Consider the following 25,220-nt stretch of genomic DNA (forward strand, 5'->3'; position numbering starts at 1 on the left):
ATTTGGCCAGAGCACATCCTGGTTTTCAGTGGCGTTTCATGTGGTTCTTGCCCTAGATAGGTCACAGGGATTAACCTCCAGCAATGCAAAGCCCCACTTATACAGCTGGCTAGACTACAGCAACTGGAATAAAGTATCTTTTTCAAGGTACAATAGCAGTACTTGTAATGGGGACTGACACAACATACCTAGTATGCATTGTATGCCTCCATTATGGCATCCCCTATCTTGGTCGTCAATAGCTAATCCAAGGATCTCATCCAGCCATATCTTGAAAGTATATGCTTCAAAAACATGGCTGGGTAGAGTATTTCACAAACCTTTGTGTAAAGTTCTTAGTTCTTAGTTTTAAATTTGACTCCCTGGCTCTTTTCAAGAAATGGTTAAATTATATCCCAGGATCACCTAACAAACAAGGTAGATGGGCCTCCTCTTGTTTATATATTTTTGTGATCTTAATTTGATGATGTTTAGTGCATTTCCCCATCACAGAATGGAAGAGATATACACAAAAGTTCTGAGAGGATATGGCTGGTGCTATGCAAGATTAGAAAAAAAGCAGATCTCAAAGTTCCGGGAAGTTTAGAACTCTTTTATAAACCATAGCACTTCCATGTGTAATATACAAGAATAATCCAATTTAATTTTTTAAAAGATTGTTGTGTAGAATCTCAGGTGAAAAAATTCACAAACTGTGCAAACTGTCCAGGCTTAGACTAAAGTAAAAGCAATTCTTGAGATTAACACACACATTTTCCAGAGCTAACAGCTTAATAAATACATTAATTAAATCTATTGAATTATCCAGTTCAGACAATTTCAGAATGGGAGATCTAAACCAGTACTTACATTTCCTGTGACCTCAGTTTAAACTGCAGTATGTGGACTGAAGTTATCCTGTTTACTGGGTCATTCCTAGAGACAGAGCCCTATGAGTTCGTCTCTGAAAAAGATTCACAGGATTTAGATCTGGGGAGTCTCTTTATAGCAGGGAATCACTAATATCTAAATTTAAGACAGGATGCTGAGAGTAACGTCAAGGAATTTTAAAAATAAGCATTAGTAAGAGCTACAGTACCTACCACCTACAGTGGAAAATGATAAAAAACCTACTTAAATAATAGTGAGTAGCCAATGGTGGGCATTGTTTAACTGACCTACTGGGACTCTTCTTCTTGTAGCTGAACTTCCCTAGTGCCTCTCTTTCAGAGGTACGGCTAATTGGACTCATCTTGGAGTTCCTGTTTCGCAGACTGCACACAGGAAATGCCTGGACTCTTGTTTTATTTTGTTCTTTCCAGGGTTTGATGGAGATCCGGTCGGATGACAGCTGGAACTGTTGTTATTACTGGAGGAATACTAGCAACGGTGATACTACTGTGTATCATAGCAGTGCTCTGTTACTGTAGGCTCCAGGTAAGGTTTGGTTTTAACATGTTTGTTGGTCTTGTTTGCACTGATTTCTGCATGTCTGTTCATGTTTTCTGAGTAGATTTGCATCCTGTGGAAAATTAGACAGAGTGAGATATTGGTGACGGTTTGCTGATTCATCTCCCATTTACCCAGTATTACTGCTGCAAGAGGGATGAGTCGGATGCCGATGCAGTTTCTGATGGACCAGCTCAGCCGCACTTCGCCTGTAATGCTTGCAGTGGGCCAGGAGTGGTTGGCTCCGTGCTCAGCCCTCCGGTGCAGCCTGCTGACAGTAGTCAGGCTGGTGCTAGTCCCTGCACTGCCACCCGCAACTACTGTCCCACCTGCTCCCCCTACAGTTCTCCCTTTTACATGCGGACCCAAGATGAGCTGCACAATGGAGGCGAGAGGATCACTTACATGCCTGCTCATTACGAAAATCCAGCCCTGGCCATCAACTTGGCCCCCCTGCAGGGTGTTCAGATGAGTTCCGCCGAGGACAGTTTCACCAACACCAGGGCTATCAGTACTGAGGTGTAACCTTCCTTCTTTTCCTTATGACTGAACAACAGACACACTGAACAATTGTGTAAAACCAGAGAAGTCAGGTTTTGGAACACAGGTTCCCAAGCCAAAGATGAACTCTAATCAGGCCAGTGGACAGATGGATTAATGCCTCAATGGAAAAGAAAGCATGATGATGTAGGTGTCCTATTCTTTTTTTAAAGGATACCTATATGGTAAATTCCGTTGTACTAAACAAAACATTTCATTGCTTTGAGGTAGAGCAATGATTTGAATACCATTAAGAGATGTCTATGAGAGAAACAAACAGTATTTAGTTTTTTGATCAAGGTGCGTTCACAGCACTGGGAACTTCGAGCACATCTTTCCACTCTCCAATACACATTGTTTGAGGTTGTTTCGAGATGTTAGGTGAAACACCAGTATTTATTTAGTTATTGATATCAATGCAAAATAAATATATATAGGGATTACTTTTATTGGTTTGTGATTCCGATACTTATTTTAAAATCTGACACCAATATTTATAATGCAAAATAACTGCCGTTTGGTTAGAGAAGTATTTGTGCCATAATCAGCATACACTCTTAAGGCTTTTATCAGTGCCTGCTTCACTTTCCCCCCTTAATCTACAGTATGACCTGTTAGGTAACCAAGAATCTGTTGTCTATTTTGTGGATGTACAGTATATATAGTGTCAGGCACTGTATACAGTAGCTTTCCCCACTTCTGGGGGTTCCAACTGAGTATTATAGATGGGAAGGAGGTCGCTGTACCAGAAAAAAATCTGAAGATATGGACAAATCCCTAAATCCCCAAGTTAGCAAAGCTACATTTTAGAACATTAAGAGTATTAAGTAGGATAGTCTTAAATCTACTGAAACAGCCTACTTTGGGTCACTTAGGAGTCTAAGGACAGAGACATTATGTATGTTAAAAGTAACATTTAAGATGACAAGTACAGTAGGATACAATCAGTTATTTAGTGAATGACAAGATAATTAAATTTGTAGTCCCTAATAATTTCTATAGTCAATGATAGCTTCCTCCAATAACCATTTGTTTGGTTTGTGCTTTACCAGAGCTTTTAGTGATGTACATTTAGCCAGCTATCTCATGAATACACACTTGTGACACCCTTGTGACACCAACATGTATACTTTTTTCAACATTTGGAACGCTTTAACACATTATTACTGCTATTACTTTTCATGATTTTGCCTCCAGACAGTGGTCAGGGAAACTCAGGGGAGCTTCTGTAGAATCTGTGTAATCTCTAGGGCCAGAGCAAGCCTCTACACTTTTGGATAATACCCACAAAAGTACAAAATAAACCAGTGCTAGCTCATTCACTTTTCACCCATTCAACTAACACCGTGCAAACTGAAATTTTTAAACATAGAACTCGATTTCCCACAATGCTCCATTCTCTTAAACAAACATCCCATCTTTAACACTGCTATTCTCAAACCACTTGTTTGCATATACGATGAATACGATGGAATAATTACAATATTGCAATAGGCCTTCAATGATTCAGTTGAAGAACAGAGATGATAACTTTAACTTTTATATATTATGTACAATGATAAATGCCAATACCCTCTCTGTCTCTTTTTGGAATATAACAAGTATTCTTATGACCAGGCAGTACTGTAGCAGTATTCCTACTATAAGTTATCATCTCTAATAGTGTTAAGAAGTGAATAGGCACAGATCTGAATTACAATAAAACTGTGTTCAAGTTCTGAAGCAAGGCTTTATGGAAGATTTAATGCCTCTGTTACTTTTAAATGTTTTGTCTTCTTGGTCACCTGCTCTTCCCCACTGAATTCTTTTTCACCGGCAGTGTCAGTGGTTCTGCTAGTGTCAGACAATTCTTTCTGCTAAAGCCCCACACTAAACATGTAACAGCTTGATATTTTTGGAGATATAAAAGAACCTTACCCTATTAAATTGAGTAATCCATAACAGTGTGACACAATGTTGAATAAACTAAATAAGTCTGACTCAACAATGCATGAATGAGTACTTTCTTGGCATTTACTCTGTGAGTAGCATGTAGTGGTTTTACCACATTTGGTATCAAAGCAGGAAGTCTTTGTATTACACTTTGGCTCTGGATTCACTGTAGTCAAGTTGGGCATTTCTTTCAGTGTGGTCAAAGATGTAGGATGCATGTTTTTATACCAGTTGGCACATTGCTAAATGTGGTACCTTAAGTGGCAATTTTGTAGAATTTATAAATATGCAAACAAATCAGTTTAGACAGCTATTATCATGTGCTTTTCTGCTCAGAGATGTCAGTAGGACTCTTTGCATCATGTCTCCTCTGGTCTCCATTGTCAGCAAGTGAAAGACTCCACACAACATCTGATTTCTCACTTGAAAGACACAGAGCTTTCATCTGCTCTTTCTTAACTTACAAAAGTTTGCTTAGTGGAGACTATTTAATTAAATTAACACTAGTTCTAATGGCACTAACTATCTAATAACACTACCAAGCAAAAATAAAGCTGACAAGCAAACATTAATATTCAAACTTGGGGCTTTGATTTAGGAATGTTGTTTGGTGAAAATGCTGTTGTTCCCCTAGTTAAGGATCTAGTGATTCCAAACTTTTCTGTTATTGATGACCTTTGAATATCAGACTGTCAGTGTAATTAAAAAATACAGTCCGTGCTAAATAAAAAATCCACTGCCTGCTGCTCATTACAGGTAGTATCAACTATTAATGTGCATCTCTTCATTTAAACACCAATCCATGTTTTAATGACTGATCTAGAAATATCCAATGGATTTTTGCTGGGCCCTGGCTGTGTGTTGAACAACTGTGAGATTAACATGCAGAAGAGAAGTTCACAGCTCTTCCTTGTTATTTAATGGCATTTGTAAACGACATCTACATTTCACAGAATGTTTACTTTTAAAAATTAAAATATGAATTAATCCTTGAATACTTGTGTTCCATTATTTAATTTGATATGTATGTTGACATACTATATATGTATTAGGATACTTTGTAATAAACAGTTTCTTATGTATTATTTAAGGTGTGAAGAGTACAGTGGCACAGTGCTTGATGTTACTGCCTTGCAGAACTGGGGCTCTGTGGTCAGTTCCTGGGGTGTTATCAGCATGGAGTTAGTATGTTTTCTCTGGTTTCCTCCCACAGTTCAAAGACATACTGATAGGTTATTTGGCTTTTAAAAAAATGGCCCTGGTGTGAATGTTTGTGTCTGTGTGTGCCCTGTAACGGACTACAATCCTATACAGGCTGTATTCTGACATGTGGCAGTTGCTTGCAGGGATAGGCTCCAGCTCCCCTGTAGCTCTGTAATAAAGCAGTTAAAAATGGATGAACTGATGTTTAATATGCCATTTTTTTGTAAATAATATCATTTCTAAGCAATTGTGTACTTGTTTTAAAGTACAATTGATGTATTTTAATTACGTATGTAAGATATAGGGGGGAAATATTCATGTCTGGAGCTGCACTTGTGAATTGCTGGTGACAGCTGGAAGATTGTGCGAAATGAAGAGGAAATGGAGGATGATGTGACTACATGTGTTTACATCACATGTGTGATTTGTCACTCAGCGGGATTCTATGTACAGTCCAATCTCTCGTCCGTGCCCCCCAAAGCCTGACATCGAAGGATGAACAAATCTGGTGAGTCAGTAGTCTAATGGTTTGAGGCAGTAGTTTTTATTGAGAGAGTCTCTGTGAACTTTTCCTGAAGAAGATGCAATATTTTATAAGGTGGACATTCAGAACTGGTTTGAACTGGATTGGAAGAATGCTGGACACAAGGGCTACTATGTAATTCTGTACCGTTATATAAAAATGCATGCTACGAACCTAAGAAACCAATTGTATTAAAATAAGTTATCTTTAGCAAATAGGGAGGTACTGTAGGACGATATGCGTGATTTTGGAACATGCCAATCTTGTAAGCACAGGGAAGCGTGATAGATAACAGAAAAATATTTAAGGACTGTTCTAGATAAATTAGTTAGAAAAAAATACACCGAGCATCTCTGTGTGTTTCGCTCCCATGGGCATGAAATAAAAACTTATTTTGACTTCGGAGAAGGACTCATGACTGTCTTTCAAGTGGAAGCAGGGAAAAATTTCTCCAACAGTTTGTACTCACGTTAAAGTTACTGTACCAAGCTTGCACTGAAACAGTCCCTGTCACCACCTCTAAAATAGCAGCAACATCACTGATCGATGGACATCTCAACAAAATCAACCATGCAACATTTGTTGGTACATTGGTGTAGCATAGACAAAACTAGAGGTGTCTAGTGAATTAAGTGTAACTTGTTGTTGTTTGTTGGTCATTGTTTAATCTGTTCATTTTTAAAGTTTTTCTTAAGAAAGAATAAAAAGCAAATGCACCTGGAACTTGTGTGTTACAGCATGTATGGAACTTGTGTATAGTAAGGGGGCCAGGGAGGAATTAAAAATTAAGAGAGGTAGGTGGGTAATTAGAAGTAATCACATTTTATTTACTTTAACAGGATAGCAGATATACATAAAGTTTCACTTCCTATTTCCATTACACAAATAAAGAAGAACGACACCCAAGAATTAGATTTTTGAGGATGTTTATTGAGTGTTTGAGATTAGTGAGATTTGGCATGGGACATAGAGGCTTGGACCTCTATGCAGAGTGAGAAATCAAAAAACAGGCAGGTACAAAGGTGGAGGTGGGGAGGAGAAAGAATGCAAGAAACGAAATGTGAAAATTGTGGGATTTGCATAAGCTACACCAAGCTTTGAGAGTGATTGATGTTGGCAATGTATGACTTTAAATATCTGACATGAAAGTAGCTTTTCAAACTCCAAAAACATATTAAATTCAGTGGTAAAAATACCCCAGCATTAAATACTTAATCCATTTCTTTGCTTTGATCTGGGTTAATAAAGATATTTACAATTTAGAGTTTGAGGATATTTACTGTAGCAAAAAGGCAGTAGCAGTGTGTACTGCGTTAATTGCAGGATGATTGGCTTTTTTGAGAGCTTTCATCTAAGAATTCAAGATTCATGGACTTGAGACCCAGTTCGCTGTCCTACACTGTAGCTAAGATTTGGTAAAGTTCAGAAACTAGTTTGACATGCAGTACAAGGAGATTGTATGGAGGCATAATCCCCAGTAGGCTTCAGAGCAGAGAGAGAGAGATGTAGATGTAGGGAAAAGTGTGCACACCACGAAAGGATGGCATCCCCAGAGCTTGCTGTAATGCAAAGTCTTTCAGGCTTCACTGGTACCAAATCTGGGCACAGCGAGCCTGGGAAAACTGGGGAGGGGAGTAAGAGGGAAGTGGTAAGTTGGGGGCTTTATTATTTAGCGGTATAGATAGTATAGTGTGCAGGAGCAGTAGGGAGTTTTGTATGATAAGCTCAGGTTTCGGACCTCTAGGAACAAGCTGCAATAGATGACATTGGAAAAGATAGGTTAATGATTCTGCAAAACAGATTTAAGGATTGATCTTGAAAGCTTAGGAACAGAACATCTACAGTGGCCTTCTTATTAGTTCTACAGGTGCCATGTGAATTCTGTGGAGCTTTAACACAGGGGTTGGCAAATTTCCAAAACGTTCATGCCAAGAGCACTTGTTTTTATGGATTTGCATGCCATCTTTTTTAATGTCAATAAAAGCCCTACTTACATTTTGATTAATGAAAAATTAATCTTAAAAAATAATAGTATCTAAAAGTAATACAGTAATATGCATGTCTTACCATTGAGTGTGATCCTTGGCCTTACTTTCCCTAGCTTCTCCAATCTCAGTCTTGTAACTTGACACTTTGTTGTTAGCTGACTTAGGGAGTGACAATCATATGTGAAAATACCTGTTCACAAAGGTGTGTTGACCCAAATGCTGATAGCAGTGAAAATGACACTTTATTCAAACAAACAGATTTCACTGGCAGATGACATCGAACTGGTCATACAAGAGAAGCTATGATTGTTTACAGTAACCTCAAGTGTGTTTCACAGATCCCAGAACTTCTATTTCAATTATCTGCATTTCAGATCCACAACACACATCCATTGAAACTAAAAAATCTATGTCGCTGTCACTAAAACACTAAAAAATCCATGTCTGCATCAAAGCTGTCTGGTTTAATCAGTAAAGAAAACATTGGACCCAAACTTTGGAAATCCTTAAATCTTAAACCAGTTTTTGGAAGTACACTCCAAATCCAGCAATATTTCTTTAACATGTTGGAATTGCGGAAAGCTGAGGTGTCAATATCCTGAGGAAAAAATAGCAATTTTTGCAATAAATACCTTCAACATTCCCAAAAGGACCTACAGTATAACAGGTGCAGTTATGAGGCTGAGCTCATTCATATGCATGGTGATATCAGTGCAGGGGTTTTGTGCATTCACTGGGACAATTATTAATTGCAGCAGTAAATCACAAAATTATTCTTCAATGGCTATTAGAAAATCGACCTTGCGGAACAACTCAGCAACGCATACACACAGATACTAATACATGAGAATACATTTATTAATACATAAAATGTGTATATAAACATAACAGATCTTATAGTGAGGGTTAGCAGAATACAAAAGGTATATATTCAATCACGAAGAGTTACAAATACCAAAAGATACATACATTCAGTATACCATTCATTTATACTGTTTTGTTAATGAGCTTTTTGATTACAACTTCTACACTAGATACTCAAAAGCAAGTACACTAGATACTCAAAAGCAAGTACATCACTCATATGAATTAAATTGACATCAACTGGAATTGAGGTAACAATTGAATACTGGAGATGCAATGTAGAATGTTGAATACTCATTCAATTTATGTGGATTCAGATCTCCCGCCGACACAAAGGAACAGCAACAGACTTCTGACTAGAAATTGTTAAAGGCTTAAAATTTAGCAAAGGAGGGGTCAACCAAGAGTTCAGGCCCAAAGGTACTACAACTGGCATTATAATCCCTCAATTCCAGACTGTTCCCAAATGTTTGATTTAATTAATTTAGCCAGTAAGTGGCTGGAACCAGAAACCCAGAAGTCAGCCCAAATAGTAGAAAGACTTTATTCTGGATCAATACTTGTGCAGTCTGCCAGCTGGCCTAAGGATACAGTGTCTGCCAGTCTGATCATGCTAATTAATTTATGTCTCTGCTTGTGAGGTATCTTACTGCTAAGGACTTGGTAAATAACAGGGAGGGATCTATTACCGGGGAGTCCGAGGATATAAAGCAGATTGAGAGAAGAATGGCATTGGAATAAGGAAATAGACCTAAAGTTTGACTCCAAAGCTGTGGGAAGAGGATGGAATCCTGATTTGAGAGCAAATCCTGTTTAGGACCAGTGGGGGGCACATCACACCCTATTATTCTTTTACCCAAGACCCAGACAAGAAGTGGTGTAGCTAAGTGAGAGATACTCAATTCTCCAGTCAGTTTGAGGACATTACTCACGTCAATGGTAAAGTCATTCAAGTCTTAATTGACTCTGGGAGTACCATCACTTTAGTTGCTAAATCAGTAGTAACCTCCTGTAAGTTAGGTGAAAGAAAAATTACTGTTACTTGTGTTTAGGGGTATAAAAGGGAGTATCCCACAGCAAAATTAACCCTTTGCTTACAACATCAAACTCAGTCAGTGTGGGGATTGTGCTCTTTTACTTGGTCAGGACTTCCTAACTTTTTCATCTTGATGCCCTATTCCTTGCTAAATGAGCCAAAGTCACCTTCAAAGACCCATGAAAATGTGGGAGCCCTATATTGCTTTAGCCTGGACCTCTTTGCCAAACCAGGTGTTAAGAGTCCAAAAATATGGCAGCAGAGAAGGATAAAAAACAGAGGGGTATACTACTCAGGGTGGCCATTATGGGGTCTGCTAGAAAAACAACCTATGTGTTGCCATCCAGATAAGAGAAAAAAATGAAGTAGCTCCGACTGACATCAACCCAAAATCCAGACAAGAAGTCTGTCTCCCTTAATTTCCTTACAGGAAATTTCCATTGTGTCCAAGTAGAGGACCAGACCTTGTGTCATGCTCATGCTCAGGTAGTAGAAATAAATGGGGTTCCAGTCAAAGGACGAGTTAAAACATCCTCCTCATTCATCATAAAAATTACCTGTATATCGATTTAATGGAGAACAGGAGGATAGACTGTTAATTCCACAGAAACACAGGCTCACACCCATGAGCTGTTTGGAGATCTAAAAGTTGATAAGACACACAGAAGTGTGTTACAGCAATATTTCTGGCCCAGAATATATAAAGAGATTTAGTGATTTTGTTTGGACTGCCCCGACTGCCAGTTAACCTCTTCATAACCCAGACTGTATGCTCCCTTATACCTGGTCCTTATTATTGAGGAACCATACAAGAGGAGATTCATGGAACTGGAGGGACTACTACAAAGAACACCACAATGCCACACATATATTCTTGTGGTACTGGACAATGCCACCCATTACCCCGAAGCACATAGAAGCAAAATAGCCCTACTTTCTTTTTAAATATTAATTTTATATTTAACATACTGTAATATACAGTCATATAAAGTGAGGAGGAGTTGAAGAGTCTGTTGATGAAGGTAAAAGAAGAAAGTGCAAAAGCTGGCCTGCTGCTTAACATAAAAAATAAAGATTATGTTAATGGGCCATATTAATCCTTTGCAAACAGATGGAGAAGTGGAGGTAGTGACAGATTTTATTTTCTTGGGCTCAAGGATCTCAGTTGATGGTGATTGTAGCCATGAAATCAAAAGACGCTTGCTTCTTGGGAGGAAAGCTATGGAAAATCTGGATAAGATATTAAAGTGCAAAGATATTACATTGTCAACAAAGATCCTTATAGTGAAAGCTATGGTCTTCCCTGTAGCAACATATGGATGTGAAAGTTGGACTATAGGTAAGGCTGCGCATCAGAAAATCGATGCTTTTGAACTGCCTTGTGGTGCCAAACACTCAAACAGGTAATTTGAGGTAGGGAAGAGGATATGTCCTTTATGTCCACCCAAAGCCACAAGAGAGTGACCATGTCCTCTTAACTCCAACGTTGTAATCACTGTTTAAGAATTTCTTTTATTCATTTTCTAACCCTCAATGAAATTCAGGGTTTCAGGAGAGCCAGAGCATAGTTCTATAGTATGAACCAGCTCGGCTGGTTCAGGACACCTAGGAGGCGAATGCCACCCGAGCTGCGGACGTAGGGTGACTCGGTGATAGGCAAGCCTCCGGGCGTCTGTGTTCCAGTGCAGAGCCTGGAACAGAGTGAGCGTCTGGCTTTTAAAGGTGGGCTGGAACAGGGAGCAGGTGCACAAAATCAACTAAAAAGTGAACGAGCTGGAGCACCCTTAAGGGGGAGGGACAACAATCGTGACAGTACCTCCCTCCTTTCCAGTGCAGCTCCGAAGCCCTAAAAGGAAAAAAAAATCCAGGGGGGAAAAAAAAAAGGTGGAGTCCTGGACTGCCGTCCGCGGGGTCCTTGTTGTTGGCTCTGCATTCTGTTACGAAGCGTCTTTCAGGACCATATGCAGACGACACAATCCTGAAGGGAGTGAACACACACAGGGGAGAGATGAGGAACTGGGCTGGTAGAGGAACTGGGGGGGCATGACGAAGGTGCTCTGGGGGCATGGTCAGGTAAGGCTGCGCATCAGAAAATCGATGCTTTTGAACTGTGGTGTTGAAGAAAATTGTTAAGAGTTACTCCACGAAGATCAAATCAGTCAATACTCAAAGAAATAAACACAGATTTGTTGATTGGAAGGATCGATAGTAAAACTAAAACTCAAATACTTTGGCCATATAATGCGAAGACAGGATTCACTGGAAAAGACTCTGATGTTGGGAGAGATTGAAGGGAAAAGAAGAAGGGGGCAGCAGAGGTTCAGATGGATAGATAGTATTACTGAAATAATGAATATGAATTTGGCAAGAGCTCAGAGAAGCAGTTGTTGACAGACAGGTCTGGCATGCTAAAGTTCATGAGGTCATGAAGAGTCGGACTCAGATAAACACAATATACAGTACAGTATACAGTTAAAAAATAATAAAATAAATTGGAAAACATATTGGAAAAAGATTGTTCCTAAAGGGCTGAGCATTGATGAGGATTTGAAACCAGCTGTTTTGGGAAATGGGCCAGAATTCTTCCACCCACCACATTGAGCATTCACTGTGCCACCTGCCAGTTTTACAAAGTGGTGCGGTCCTGCATCAGATTATTTTAAAAAAGCTTGTTGAATTGTGGTATGTACAGTATACTACATTATACTGCATTACTTGTCATACATTCTGAATGGCTGGATCTGTAGTAGGCAATGGTTTGCCCTCAAGTGGAAAATATTCCAGCCATATGCAATTGGCCGACCCCTAAAACAAAGAAACAAGTGCATTCCTATGTCTAGTAGGTTATTAGCGGATGTTTACTCCACAGTTTTCAGAGAAGATAAGTGGTCTTACACACCTCACAAAGAAGCTGGCTCACCCTACAGCTATACCAGTTTACTGTAGAGTATTGTTCTTGTGTCTTTCATGGCAATGCAGATACTCTGTCCAGGATCCACTGCCTTGTGGTGCCAAACACTCAAACAGGTAATTTGAGGTAGGGAAGAGGATATGTCCTTTATGTCCACCCAAAGCCACAAGAGAGTGACCATGTCCTCTTAACTCCAACGTTGTAATCACTGTTTAAGAATTTCTTTCATTCATTTTCTAACCCTTAATGAAATTCAGGGTTTCAGGAGAGCCAGAGCATATCTCAACAAGTAATGGCAGAAGACAAGATACAAACAACTCCAAACAAGCAAGGAAGACCAAGGGAAGAGCAAAAGAAAAATGGGTCAATGTCTCTTGGTTTAGAGGATATACAGGCCAGACTAACTAACCACAATGAAGAGTTTTGCTTAAAAATCTGACATATAGTATGAGATACTGTCAAAAGAATGTCTCCCTTTTTTAAAATGCCTTTTAAATAACAAACTGTGAAATTTGCAAGATACAAATCAGTTACTTTTTTCTACTGTCGACTCGTCTTTAGGACCCTATGCAGACAACACAATCCGGAAGGGAGTGAACACACACAGGGGGTAGAGGAGGAACTGGGCTGGTAGAGGAACTGGGGGGGTGACGAAGGTGCTTCAGGGGGCGTGGTCCAGGCGAACAGTCCAAAAGGGAGTCCAAAGGGAAGTCCAGTGCAGGCAAAGGTCCAAAGCTGGGTGATAAATCCAAGACTAACAAAACAAAGTTAATAGCAGGAGAGGAATCCGGTGAGGGGTTGTAGACAGACATGACAAAGTTAAAAACCGGAGCGGATCCTGCGAAGGGTCGGGGGGAAGAAAGGGGGAACGGAACCAGGCGCTCCAGGTCCCGGGCTCGACTGGTTCAGGACACCTAGGAGGCGAATGCCACCCGAGCCGCGGACGTAGGGTGATTCGGTGATAGGCAAGCCTCCGGGCGTCCGTGTTCCAATGGCTTTTAAAGGTGGGCTGGAACAGGGAGCAGGTGCACAAAATCAACTAAAAAGTGAATGAGCCGGAGCGCCCTTAAGGGGGAGGGACTACAATTGTGACAGTTAAATTAACTTGATTTAAAAAAAATCTCCAGTGCCCCTGTTATATCTCTAGTAATTTATGTCAAGAAAAAGGAAACAATGTTGTGGTATATTTAAATCTGTTACCGAAAGTAATATTATTAATTGGATGGAGAATGCTATGTTTTCAGGACAATATACTTGGGAAGATAAAACCCACAAAGTTATCACAGATCACACACAGATATGCAGACACGTAAATCTGCTTCTCTAGTTTAAGTAGCTCAGACAATTATTTTCTGATTGATTTCCTGTGAGCACATCCCCAGAGGGTGCTGCTCTTCAGTAGTGGATGGATTGCAAGTCCCTTCAAATTAAGAGCCACTGGACTGGGAAGCACAAAAATAAGTAACAAAATAAAACTCTCCTTAGGTCACTTCTGACAATTTTCCTTGGTTAGTGTACTATAGAGGTGCAGTGGTTAGCATTGCTGCGTTACAATGGGGTTCAATTCCAGACCTGGGGTGGTATGTGTCACAGAACGTCGGAAAGGACGAACCGTGGAATAGCAGGAAAGCGTAAAAGACCCTATGCGTAGCGGCTAAATGGGGGTTAACCCGGGCTCAGCTGTTCAGGAAATGCTGTATAGAAACCTATGCCCTCAGGTAGTGGACGTGGGGCAACCTGGTGTTAGGCGGGTTTCAGGACATCCGAACGTCAATGCTGAGCGAAGGCAAATGAAAGACCCAGAAATATATAGCCCCAGAGAGAGAGAGAGAGACACCGGAAGGAAAGCAAAGCACCGGAAACAAGACAGGACAGAGTAGGAGCGCCCTCTGGCTGCAGAGGGCTTGACACTATGTTAGTAGAGTGTATATTCTCCCTGTGTTCACATGGCTTTTCTCCCACTAACAATAACAATAACATAGTGGTAGGTTATATACATGTATGACCCTGGTGTTAGTCTCTGTGTGTGACCTACAATGGACTGGTGGCCTGCACATTGTGTATTCCACCTTGCACCTGTTGCTTGCTGAGACAGTCTGTGGCTTCCTATGACCCAGAATTGGGTGATTAGAAAATGGTTGGATGTACTACAGGAATTTTCTTTTTTTTTTACTGTGTTCCTACCATAGTTTTTTTATGGTTGCAATTTGCGTTTTGTTTTATAAACGTTTACCATGGGAATACCTTATTTACTATGATAAAAAAAAATCTGAAAAAGGAATACCACAATGTTTTCTTGGTTCAGACTAGTAACTTCAACGAAGGCATTGGGCAAACAACACTAGGCATTAAACTAATACAGTGCTCAAATCAAGTGAGATACCAAAAATGGGTATATACCACTTAAATGCTGTTCTGAGGTTACTTACACTGGGAACACTTACTAGAAGGATATTTAAATATTTCCTGAACATGACTGTTAATATATGTTGTACATGATATTGTATTGTAATGTCATGTATTGTCAGACAGCTTTGTTAAGTGCCTTGGGGCAACCCTGTTGTGGAAGGCGCTATATATAAAAAAATGATTTGAAATTTAATAATACATAATACGACGGATGTATTTAACTGTCACCAATATCAATAGTTACTTAGTAGGCATCCTAGGGCAACTTACAACCACCAAGCTGTAAACTGTTGGAAGTGCAAAACTGCATACTTTAATTTTGGTCTGTCGAGGCGCATTATTAGGTAGAAGAACTACCAGAAGCCTAAACTCTCTGTAACTTGGCTGCGCGCGCGCGTCAGAACCTGTGGCCTAAATGCTGGCGGTGACGTAAAGTGCGCGGCGAGAGTGCGTAGAAGCAGATGATTTGCGGACTGGGCTGACAGCTCACACAGACTGGCAGCTGAAGGGATTGGAGAGCACTGGCGACCGAATAAATTGTTTCACATCTCAACACAGAGTGATACAGGTTAGTGTGTCTTACATGCTTAGTTGCTCCTGTACTAACCAGATACTTGTTTTTAAACTGGCAGCCTTAGCTGGTGGTGTAATTTGTTTGGACTTTTTCTTCGCCTTACTTCCTGTGACAGAGAACAGCCGAAGCAAAGCTCCTAATTACGGTTACAGTTGTGAGAATGAGTTTCCATTTTCCAGGCAGGAGTTTTCGTTTTTCTGCCAAAGTTGTTGTTTGCATTGCGTTTCGCAGTTATCTTTGCATCTCTTCCCTTACTGTCTTTATACCCCGTAGCTCCAACGTGAAGGATGAGAGAAGTAATGACTAAAAACAGCAAGAGAGAAAACACTCGGTTCCAGTCCAACAGTCGAGACTTTAGCTCTTTTACACGGGACGGAAATTGAATGGTGTGTTGAGGTAGCCGTACGCTAGCAGTAATATGCAGCTACGAAATTTGCTTATTCCTGTTTTACCGAATCTCTTTCCTGGCGTCACCTACTATTGCAAGAAACATACGAAAGGACTCTGGCGAATCAGTCACTCGGGATTAGAGAAACATCAGTTCTGTTGTTATTTTTTCAAGTATCGATCGCTTTTAGTATAGTTTAGATACGAATAGATATTCGTTTATGAGTTTAAACTTTAAACTCCACACCCGTTTGAGGTAGCCTAAAGAAATACCTGCATGCACAGCTTCTGAGCTTTTGTTTTCGTATTTTAAACATTGGATTGATGATGGCAAGCAAAGTGTTAAAGTACATCGAATTATTTATCATTTCAGTAAAGTTCCCCTCAGTTGTACTGTCATTACTTTGCTATAGGCATTTGGCCACCTGTATCTTCTGTTCCAGTTGACAGTTATACTTTACTGAACCCAGGAATGATTTCAAGCTTACCTTGATATTTCTTGTATTTTACTGTTCAGTGTTGAGATAAGAACAGACGATACTAATAGTGATGTTAATAAACAATGACACTTATAATGAAGATTTAATTTGGTGTCACAACCTAACATAAAAAGCAAAAATATATAATACTACAAAGATTTTTATAAATTATATTGTTCTATACACCCTCTTCTGGATACAGTGATAAATCCAAAACTTAGGAAGTGTATGGGAGTAACAAGAATCAGCACGTCTAACAAAACAGGTTTAAAAGGTAATGAAATGCAACACTCCTTCTTGCTGTGTGTAATATAAAAGAATATAAGAATATAAAATATGAAGATACATAAATTTATAGTTTTGTGTAAGGTGCTACCCTTTAAGTTGTAAATAACCTGCATACAGTAGGATCTCTACAGTATCTCAAATGTATTTAAGTGTAACAATTCACCATATTTTACATGTTTATATTAGTATTGCCAGCAGAGATCTAGGTTAACCAATGGCTGTAAATAGGCCTGAGTGTACCCAGTGATGGACTGGTGTCCCATCCAGGGAGTAGTCCTGCATTGCGCCCTGTGCTTCTAGTTGATTAATGTCTTCAATCATGTGGTTTCATCACTGTTGCCTGACTAGTCTGGATTACACTCGGGCTTCTGCTTTTTACTACTGTACAGCATTCCCTACAGTGAACCTAGGGAACTGCAAAACCACCACTATCTTATGGATGATCATACATGAAAAATGAGAACTTGTTGTTCAATCTGATACAGGTTATATATTATTAGCAAATGACTATATCAGGTTGAAGATTGACTTTACAGTGGATACTTTTGAACTTAAAGTAGCATTGAAGAGTAGTAGTTAGGGCTCTGGACTTGTAACTGTTGGAGGCCGTGGGTTTAAAACCTCCATGAAGCACTGCTGTTGTACTTGTGATCAAAGTACTTTGTTTTTCAGTAAAGTGCCCTGCTCTTGTAGTTCTTGCAATGTGCAAGTTTTCTTTCAAAATCAAATGCAAAAATGATCACTGTGCATGCATGTATACTGAGAATACAGAAGCTGTTGTTATATGGTTATTTTGCTGGTTTTTAGGTAAATAATTTTTTTTGGGGGGGGTGCATAATCTATTTTTTAAATTGTAGTATTTGTTTACAGATTGATTTTGTAAAAATTAATTGTAAATAGTTTTAAGTTAATAAAAAACTAAAGCATTAAGTACAACAGAATATGGAGTTGATTCATTTTAATTGCATTCGTTGAATGTTTGATACCATTAGTTAGGATTAGGGTTATCTGTGCATTTTGATATTATTAAGAAAATTAGCCTTAAATTATTGTAAAATGTTGCAAGGTTAACATTTTATGAAAATCCCTGTTTTTGTCATTTAAGTAAAGCTCAATTATGGTTGTTTCACACATCAGTCTTATCTAAATAATTTTAGTATTTTTGTCTGGTGACTGATCACAATATTTTACCATATTCTGGAAAATAATGTTTTACTGTGAAATGGAGAGCAAAATGTTGCTTATCTTAAATGAAAACTGCAAATTTCAATGGGCTATATAAAATGTATTGAATAATTAACATTTTTACCTCTGTCTTTGTATCATAGCTGACCAAATTAAAATTTCCTGTTAGATTTATTTAGTTGCAGTCTAGAATCTTGCTGGTCAGAGTGTGGCAGTAACTGCTTGCTGCTTCTACAGGTTCACCAAGCCAATTTGTAATGGGTCTATACAGTATATATACAGTACAGCTCTTTATGTTTTAAAGCGTCCCAAATAACTCTGTCCTTAGATTTACTGTGATTGATTTTAGTTTGTGTCTTCATGTCCTGACCTTTGTGTTGCATGTTGAGTAGACTCAAAACTAGGGTTGGGTACTGCCTCTGGAAAACGTACCACGTTATACTGCGGTACACATGTATGTACCGTGATACGTACCGCGGTATACCACAAACTATTTTGCATGCTTATACTTCATATGAAGACACTCTCATAGTTTGATTTCATGATTAGTAAAGCATATTGAGTTGCATACAAAATAAAGTAATGAAAATTGTTGTTTTGTTGTTTTATTCTATTGACTTAAACAACTTAAAAAGACAATCTTACTTGCAAAAAAGAAAAAAAATCATGGAATTAAAAACATGATCAAGACTAGACTTCCTTCCCGACTATAGTTATAGTAGAATCCGAAAAACTGGAAAAAATAGCACATGTTCAATGGGTCATTGAAAATAAGTATGTAATATGTAATATTAACAACGTCAATGGTAAACAACCCTTAATATTAAAACAACCTTACCCCATGGATTTGTAAAGGAGTATTTGATGATAATTTTCTCTGATTCTCTGTAAAAGTATATAGATACGCTTAGAAATTAGATTGCCTCAGCAAGACAATTCTAAGCAATAACCATACAGTATGTTTTTCAGGAGAAATAAGAAAAATAATCCCGGTGTTATTATCAAATACTCCTTTCCGTGTGATTTCTGAAATATTATTTCTTATTTCGAAACTTACTAGCCAATGATATGCGGGCAAAACCTTTAGTATGACATTTTTTTACTCACCCTTTTGAAGTTAACAGCATTTTTATCACAGTCATTTTGTTCTTTGAATCCAATTTGATTTTAGGAATGTAAACAGTAGAAAATCTTTGTTAAAATTGAAAAAATAAAACCGCTGATGGAAATTGCTGAAAATTTCCCCTTTATCTTTCGTGACTAACGAACCGTGGTTTACCGGTATACCGGTTTTACCGCACACCTCTGCTCAAAACCTGTAATGTTAGAATCTGCAGAAATAAGTAAATAAGTTAAATGACGTATGGGTTGGATTGTATTAGGAGGCACAAGAAACAATAAATTATTGTATTTTACAAGAAACGTTACATATAAGCTAAGACATTAACACAGCTTAGGATGGACCTGGTATTTAAATGCTTATATCTAAATGCTAGGTGTTTTAGAAACACAATACCTGAGACAGAAACTACAATACCACTTTAGCAGGATTGTTGGAGAGACAGGAAAAATGTAAGTGAAAAACTAGTATGCTATAGACCAATGAAGATGTAAATTAAATTCAACACTGTTTAATAAAATTAAGATTTTATTTTCAACAGAAGAAGTGATCTTTTAGGGACTTTGTAACGTTCCCTACAAAAACTGGAAATGATCAATAGTCCGTAGCAGAACCCAAAAATGATGTAGATGGTTAATGTCTGCTTTATTATCCAGTTTGTTGAAGTGGGAATACTTTTATTGATCTCTCTTCAATTTATCACATGAGACAAACAGAAGTGAGAGGACCATTAGGGAACTGTGATCATAATGTGATATGCCTTAAAATATACTTTGAAACAGTACAGAGTCCAGGTTGGTGAGTACAAATCAAAAGTTCACAGTTTCTGGAAAGGAGACTTTGAATGAATGAGTCAGAGCTAACTAGAAGTACAGTGGAATAAGATATACAGATGCAGCTATTCATTCACGAGCGGGGTACGCAGCGGTAAAACGCGGTGGGCGTGTCGCATCACAACGCGTCTTATCGTGTCATATTGCGTCATACCGTATAATACCGCAGTTATGATAATAGTATCCGGAATCACCACCAGGCGGAGTTAATTAAGGTTAACCTCTCATTTACAGCATTTGAGCTGTCGCCAGAAAACGCCTGGTTTCAAATGAAGGACAGTCGTTTTCCAATTAAGAATTTAAGTTGTATACTCTTTAGACTTTTAATAATTTTAAACTGTGTATTACAGCATGTTAATCATTAAACATTAAAAAGTCAGTATATTTTATAAAAGCAAGATTGCTCAGTTGGACAAAAGTACACAACCTACCACCTTTATCATAAATGTTTTAATTATGCAGAAATGTTTTATGCATCAAGGTCTTTATGGAAGATATTACTAATAGTATTAATAATGAATGACCTTGGACAGGCTGTAAGCTCAAATTATTACCGAGGTCCGCTTTCTTTGTAACTGTCTTTGTAAACGAAAAGACTATTTTTTCATTGACAAAAAGTAACACCACAGCATTTTGTTGATCTGATCACGTATTCGTTTCCAATCATACAAAGTAAGTTTTGAGAATCTCAGATTCACCATGCCTTTCACATGCTCATAAACAATATTAATTTAGGAACATAAACATATTATGTAAACTGTATATGGCTGGTATTGGTAATTTAAAGAAAAAATACACACCAGTATTCCACTTTCTTCCTAAACATTTTAAGCATCAAAGTCTTACATGTGGTTATTTTGGCAACGTTTTTACATGCTCCTTCTGACCATATTAAGTTTATATACTTTGTAAAAAGTTATAATGTTTTAACCTTTTCTGAGAATACGCTCGTTATCAGAGTAAGCAAAATCATACTTTTAGAATTTGATTAATAGGGAATATAATATGGAATCCCGTAACTAAAGAAATTAATAACGATAAAATGATATTCATGTACTGTAGCTCAAATAGTAGTATAATACACTTTCTATGGATATGTGTGCTTCAGTTTCACTCCTTTCCATTTGATTATGTCTGTGGCGTGATGGCTTAAGCTTATGCCTTAGATGCCTGATGTCTGGCGTTTGAACCCAGCTGTCGCCATGAGTTTTCTTTTAACAAATCAACATTTCTTTGAAAATATTATTTACACTAGATTGACATTTTTTATATTTCTAAATATCACAACATGTTCAAAGCTAAGTCATTTATTAATAACAACGAATAGTTTGAAGCTGCTACTACTGTTGTTATTACTGATAATAAATATTATCGACACTATTTTGAATTTGTTGGTATTTCTAAATATCACAAAACGTTCAAGATTAAGTGAGTTAAGTGATTATCCATTATCCATTAATACTTTCGCTTGTTATCACAGTAAAAGAAACTCATACTTTTCAGAATTTAATTATTAGGGAATATAATATGGAATCACGTATCTAAAGAAATTATAACGATATTAATTTAAGGATCTAAATACTGTATCTGCATTTATATAGCTGGTAGTATTACTGTATTCCACTCTCTTTGTAAATACGTTTTATTAACACCCGAATCGCAGCGGGTGAGAAAGAGACAGAAAAAATCCTGTTTTTTTATGGTCTGTAGCTCAAATCCTGCTTACCTAAAAATTAGACTCTAGAAGAGTATTATTGGACAATGTTGTGAGGCTAAAGAAAGTAATATCGATATTAATTTAAAGATCTAAATATATTGTAGCGCATACGGCCGACATTACAGGTTGTGCAAGCCGGCTTGCCAGTGCGGTGACGTCACCGCCTTTCCCTGTGAATAGCAGGGACCTCAGCCTCCGGGCTGAGGAGAGATCTCTCTTTAGCTCAGCTGGCTGGTTCCCTATTGAGTGACGTCGGAGGCCCCGGTTCGAGTCCCCAGCGGTATTACTGTATTCCACTTTTTTTGTAAACACGTTTTATTTTTAATTTGACTCATTCACGCATGATGAACCATGATCTTGACATGCAGGTGTGAAGGTGTGCAGGTCTGAAGTAGAATTAGCAACTTCAGATTTAAAAGTTTATTAATAATATCTGCAGTGTCGCATTAACATTGGAATGTTCTTCCAAGTGTAAAAAGAGGCAATACACAATGTGTCTCCTCTATAAATTTTCAGTTTACTGACCGTCCAAGATCATTTATTATGAATAATGTCTTCCGTATCACATTAAAATTGGAACGCTTTTCACAGGTGTAAATCCACCTATTTTCTAACCGCTTTATCCAGGATAGGTAACAGTTTTAACCCTCCCCCTTCCCTGTTTTATGCTCCTAAACAATACGCCCCTGCTTTGTTTAACGATGGTATGACAAATAAATCTAACTGGTGAGAAAGCTATGCTTAAAGTTAATTAAGGGACTTAGAAGACAAAGATAACGATTTACATTGTATTGTCAGATTGTTAGGCCCGACACGATGATGCAGAGGGCCAGCAACCCTTTTAACTGTGACTATATCCACGATATAGCACAGGCCTCGAGTGCCTTATTGCTTTTATAAAACGGTCCCCAAATATGCGATTGCTGTATAGAATGAATTTTAATTTAAAAAATTTATTTGACACAAAAATTAAGCTTTTTACATTCCTCTGCCTGAGAATATAGTCTCTCGTTGCTACACAACGCAGAAACACAGCCACAAGTAACATTAACTAGTAAAGAGAGGACATTAGCTAGCCAATAATGATAAATACAGGGGGAAAAAGCAATTGGGATAAAAAGACCTGCTGATCTGTTCTACATGTCAGGAAGAGAACAGAATATGATTTTTTCTGTTCGAAACATGTGTTGTCTTTATGAAATTCATGTATTTTAAATGTTTAATTAAGAAGAAAAAAATTTACAGCGTACACAGTGATTCTAAGCTGATCAAGAGGAAGAAAAATCACCCGTTTTTCACGCATAAAAAGTGGTTATCTAAACCTGTTTTTACAGCTTTTAAAGTCATGCAATGTCTAAGTTAAGCAGGAACACATCATTATATCTCATTTTAGATTTCTTTTTTAAAAATTAAAAAAATCGTTTGCCCAGCCTAAGGGGGGGGGGATGCTCTCATTGGATGGTGGTGGATGGTGCGCTATTTTGTCAGCAATCTGCTAATCTGCTTAAAATCTGTAGATAACATGATTTTATTTCTGTGCGGAATGCATGTTGCATTTACAAATTTAAAGTGTTTCAAATGTTTAATTAAGAAGTAAAAAGAACTTACAGCTTACACAAGACTCAAACTACAGTATGGAAAAACGAGTGTTAAGAAAAAACAGGACATTTGATTGCTGGTTGCCTTACATTTATTTTAAAAAATGAAATAAAAAATAAGATACAATGAGGTGTTCCTGCCAAGCTCAAACATTGCGTGACTTGAAAAGCTGTAAAAAATAGTTTAGATAGCAGAAAGTCACATTGCTTTTACAAGCGGCTCTGTTAAGCAGAGTTTGTGTTAACAAAACACAAATTTGTCTGTCAGTGAAAAAAATGACCGCGGGCATTCCCCCCATATTCTCATGTATGAGTAGAATAGGTGAACCTTCCAATGAAAGACAGGTTCCTTTTGTCCAAGACTGGCAGGAAATAGTCAAAACTCGCCACAGCCAGACTGTTAACTCGATTGACCTTTTTTAATAGCCTTGCAAATGTGCTCACACTGTAGGATATGTACTCGACGCACCAAAGGTGTCACATTTACTGTACATGTCAAACCAGTTGCTTTCTGTTGCAGATGTGCTTCTGTTGTGTTTTTTTTCACTCCATAGCCTCCACTTTATCATTTATACAGTATGCCTATTCCAGAAACATTTTCATTGTCGATAACTATGCAGGGAGAGCATGTAGATTCCAAAACACCATACAGCAGCAGAAGTGAGCAATTACCTGCTCGAAAATGAATGTGTTCCCAAAAGCATATACTGTATAATTATTGCAACATTTGCAAACATTCCCGATACATAACCACATTATTTACTCTACATTGTTCTATTTTATACTGTGACAGGAGAATACACACTGTATTAATTATTGTTGCTGCTGGGCTTCGAGCATTGAGTCGCCTACTTCTTCATCTAGCTTGCAGTTCCCATTTTTAACCATTCTGTGTTCGAATCGCAGCAGGTTGCATGCTCTATGTCATTTGTTCACAAAGTTATTGACATCTGAATCATCGTGTTTCATAAATAGATACTTTAGTAAGCGAAGCTTATGAAAACTGAAGAAAAAAATGACTCTGAAAAAGATGCAAGAAGCTTGAAATTATTATTATTATCAAGTTAATACTGTTAATAATGACCAGACACATTATTATAGTTTCAGTGGTATTACTGCTTTGTTATTCTCGGTTCTAATTGCAATATATACGATTTCGTTTTAAGGCTTGAGGCATCTGTTTAATTTCCCCACTGAATACAACATTTTGAATTAAACCGCTTGAACAGTTGACAATATTCATGTTTGTTTGCAAATTCACATTTTTATTTCATTATTAATATAACTTTACATTGAATATGTTATAATATATATATACAAAAAACATGTTAATATAGTGTACATAATACTTCATCATGCGTGAATGAGTCAAATTAAAAATAAAACGTGTTTACATAGAAAGTGGATTACAGTAATACTACCAGCTATATAAATACATATATTTAGATCCTTAAATTAAAATCATTATTAATTTCTTTAGATACACGATTCCATATTATATTCCCTATTAATTCCCTATTATGAGTTTTTTTACCGCGATAACAAGCGTAAGTATTCGCAGAAAAGGTTAAAACATTATATATTTTTATGATGTATAGAAACTTAATATAGTTAGAAGGAGCACGTACAAACTTTTCCAAAATAACCACAGTATGTAACCAAATGAAAGACTTTGATGCTTAAAATGTTTAGGAAGAAAGTGGAATACTGGTGTGTATTTTTTATTTAAACTACCAATACCAGCCATATACAGTTTACATTATATGTTTATGTTCCTAAATTAATATTGTTTATGACCTTCAGACGCGTCATGCTCCTCTTCTTTTTATGCTCAGCTACTAAAATGTGTCTTTAGTTGTAAAATTCCATATACAGTACATATTCAATATTAAGCGGAAACATGCACAGTAAAGACATTAAATGATTAATGATTTAATGATTTCACTAGCAGTCAGTGCACCATGAGTGCCCCTGTTGGTCATTTTGGCCAGCCAATCACGTACTGCGGTACAACACGGTGAACTGTAGATAATTTTGCGTGGTACAGGGTTGTACCATGCATTTTGAATGGCTGCATCTGTATGTCTGCTCCAGCCTTGTTGATTTCACATATACGAACTAAGGAGGCTTACTCTCTGCTCCTTGCTCCCCAAGGTTCTGTCGTAGATCTCCCCAGGTCATCCCATCATGTTTATATTGATAATG

General features: G+C 37.8%; 2 protein-coding genes across 2 annotated transcripts in view; both read left to right on the forward strand.

The window, feature by feature from the left end:
• The first annotated feature begins 1,323 nt into the window (after nucleotides 1–1,323).
• Nucleotides 1,324–1,953, forward strand: fam163ab (family with sequence similarity 163 member Ab). Its single transcript, XM_088927872.1, has 2 exons — nucleotides 1,324–1,416; nucleotides 1,567–1,953. The coding sequence occupies exons 1-2, from the start codon at nucleotides 1,324–1,326 to the stop codon at nucleotides 1,951–1,953; spliced, it is 480 nt and encodes a 159-aa protein (XP_088783998.1).
• Nucleotides 1,954–15,319: 13,366 nt separating this feature from the next.
• The window catches only part of rabgap1l (RAB GTPase activating protein 1-like), a 351,445-nt gene continuing 341,544 nt past the window's right edge, over nucleotides 15,320–25,220 (forward strand). The window contains exon 1 of the mRNA XM_088926643.1: nucleotides 15,320–15,402. The gene's annotated coding sequence lies outside the window, so the exon portion shown is untranslated. The remainder of the gene's footprint in view (nucleotides 15,403–25,220) is intronic.

This window comes from Atractosteus spatula, chromosome 11 (assembly GCF_055471065.1).
Source record: "Atractosteus spatula isolate fAtrSpa1 chromosome 11, fAtrSpa1.hap1, whole genome shotgun sequence".
Lineage (NCBI taxonomy): Eukaryota > Metazoa > Chordata > Actinopteri > Semionotiformes > Lepisosteidae > Atractosteus > Atractosteus spatula.

Excerpts from the sequence above, each read along its gene's own strand:
- fam163ab (XM_088927872.1), top strand. The coding sequence starts at position 1,324 with ATGACAGCTGGAACTGTTGTTATTACTGGAGGAATACTAGCAACGGTG. Across the intron at positions 1,417-1,566 it reads TCTGTTACTGTAGGCTCCAG|TATTACTGCTGCAAGAGGGA; the intron begins GTAAGGTTTGGT and ends CCATTTACCCAG.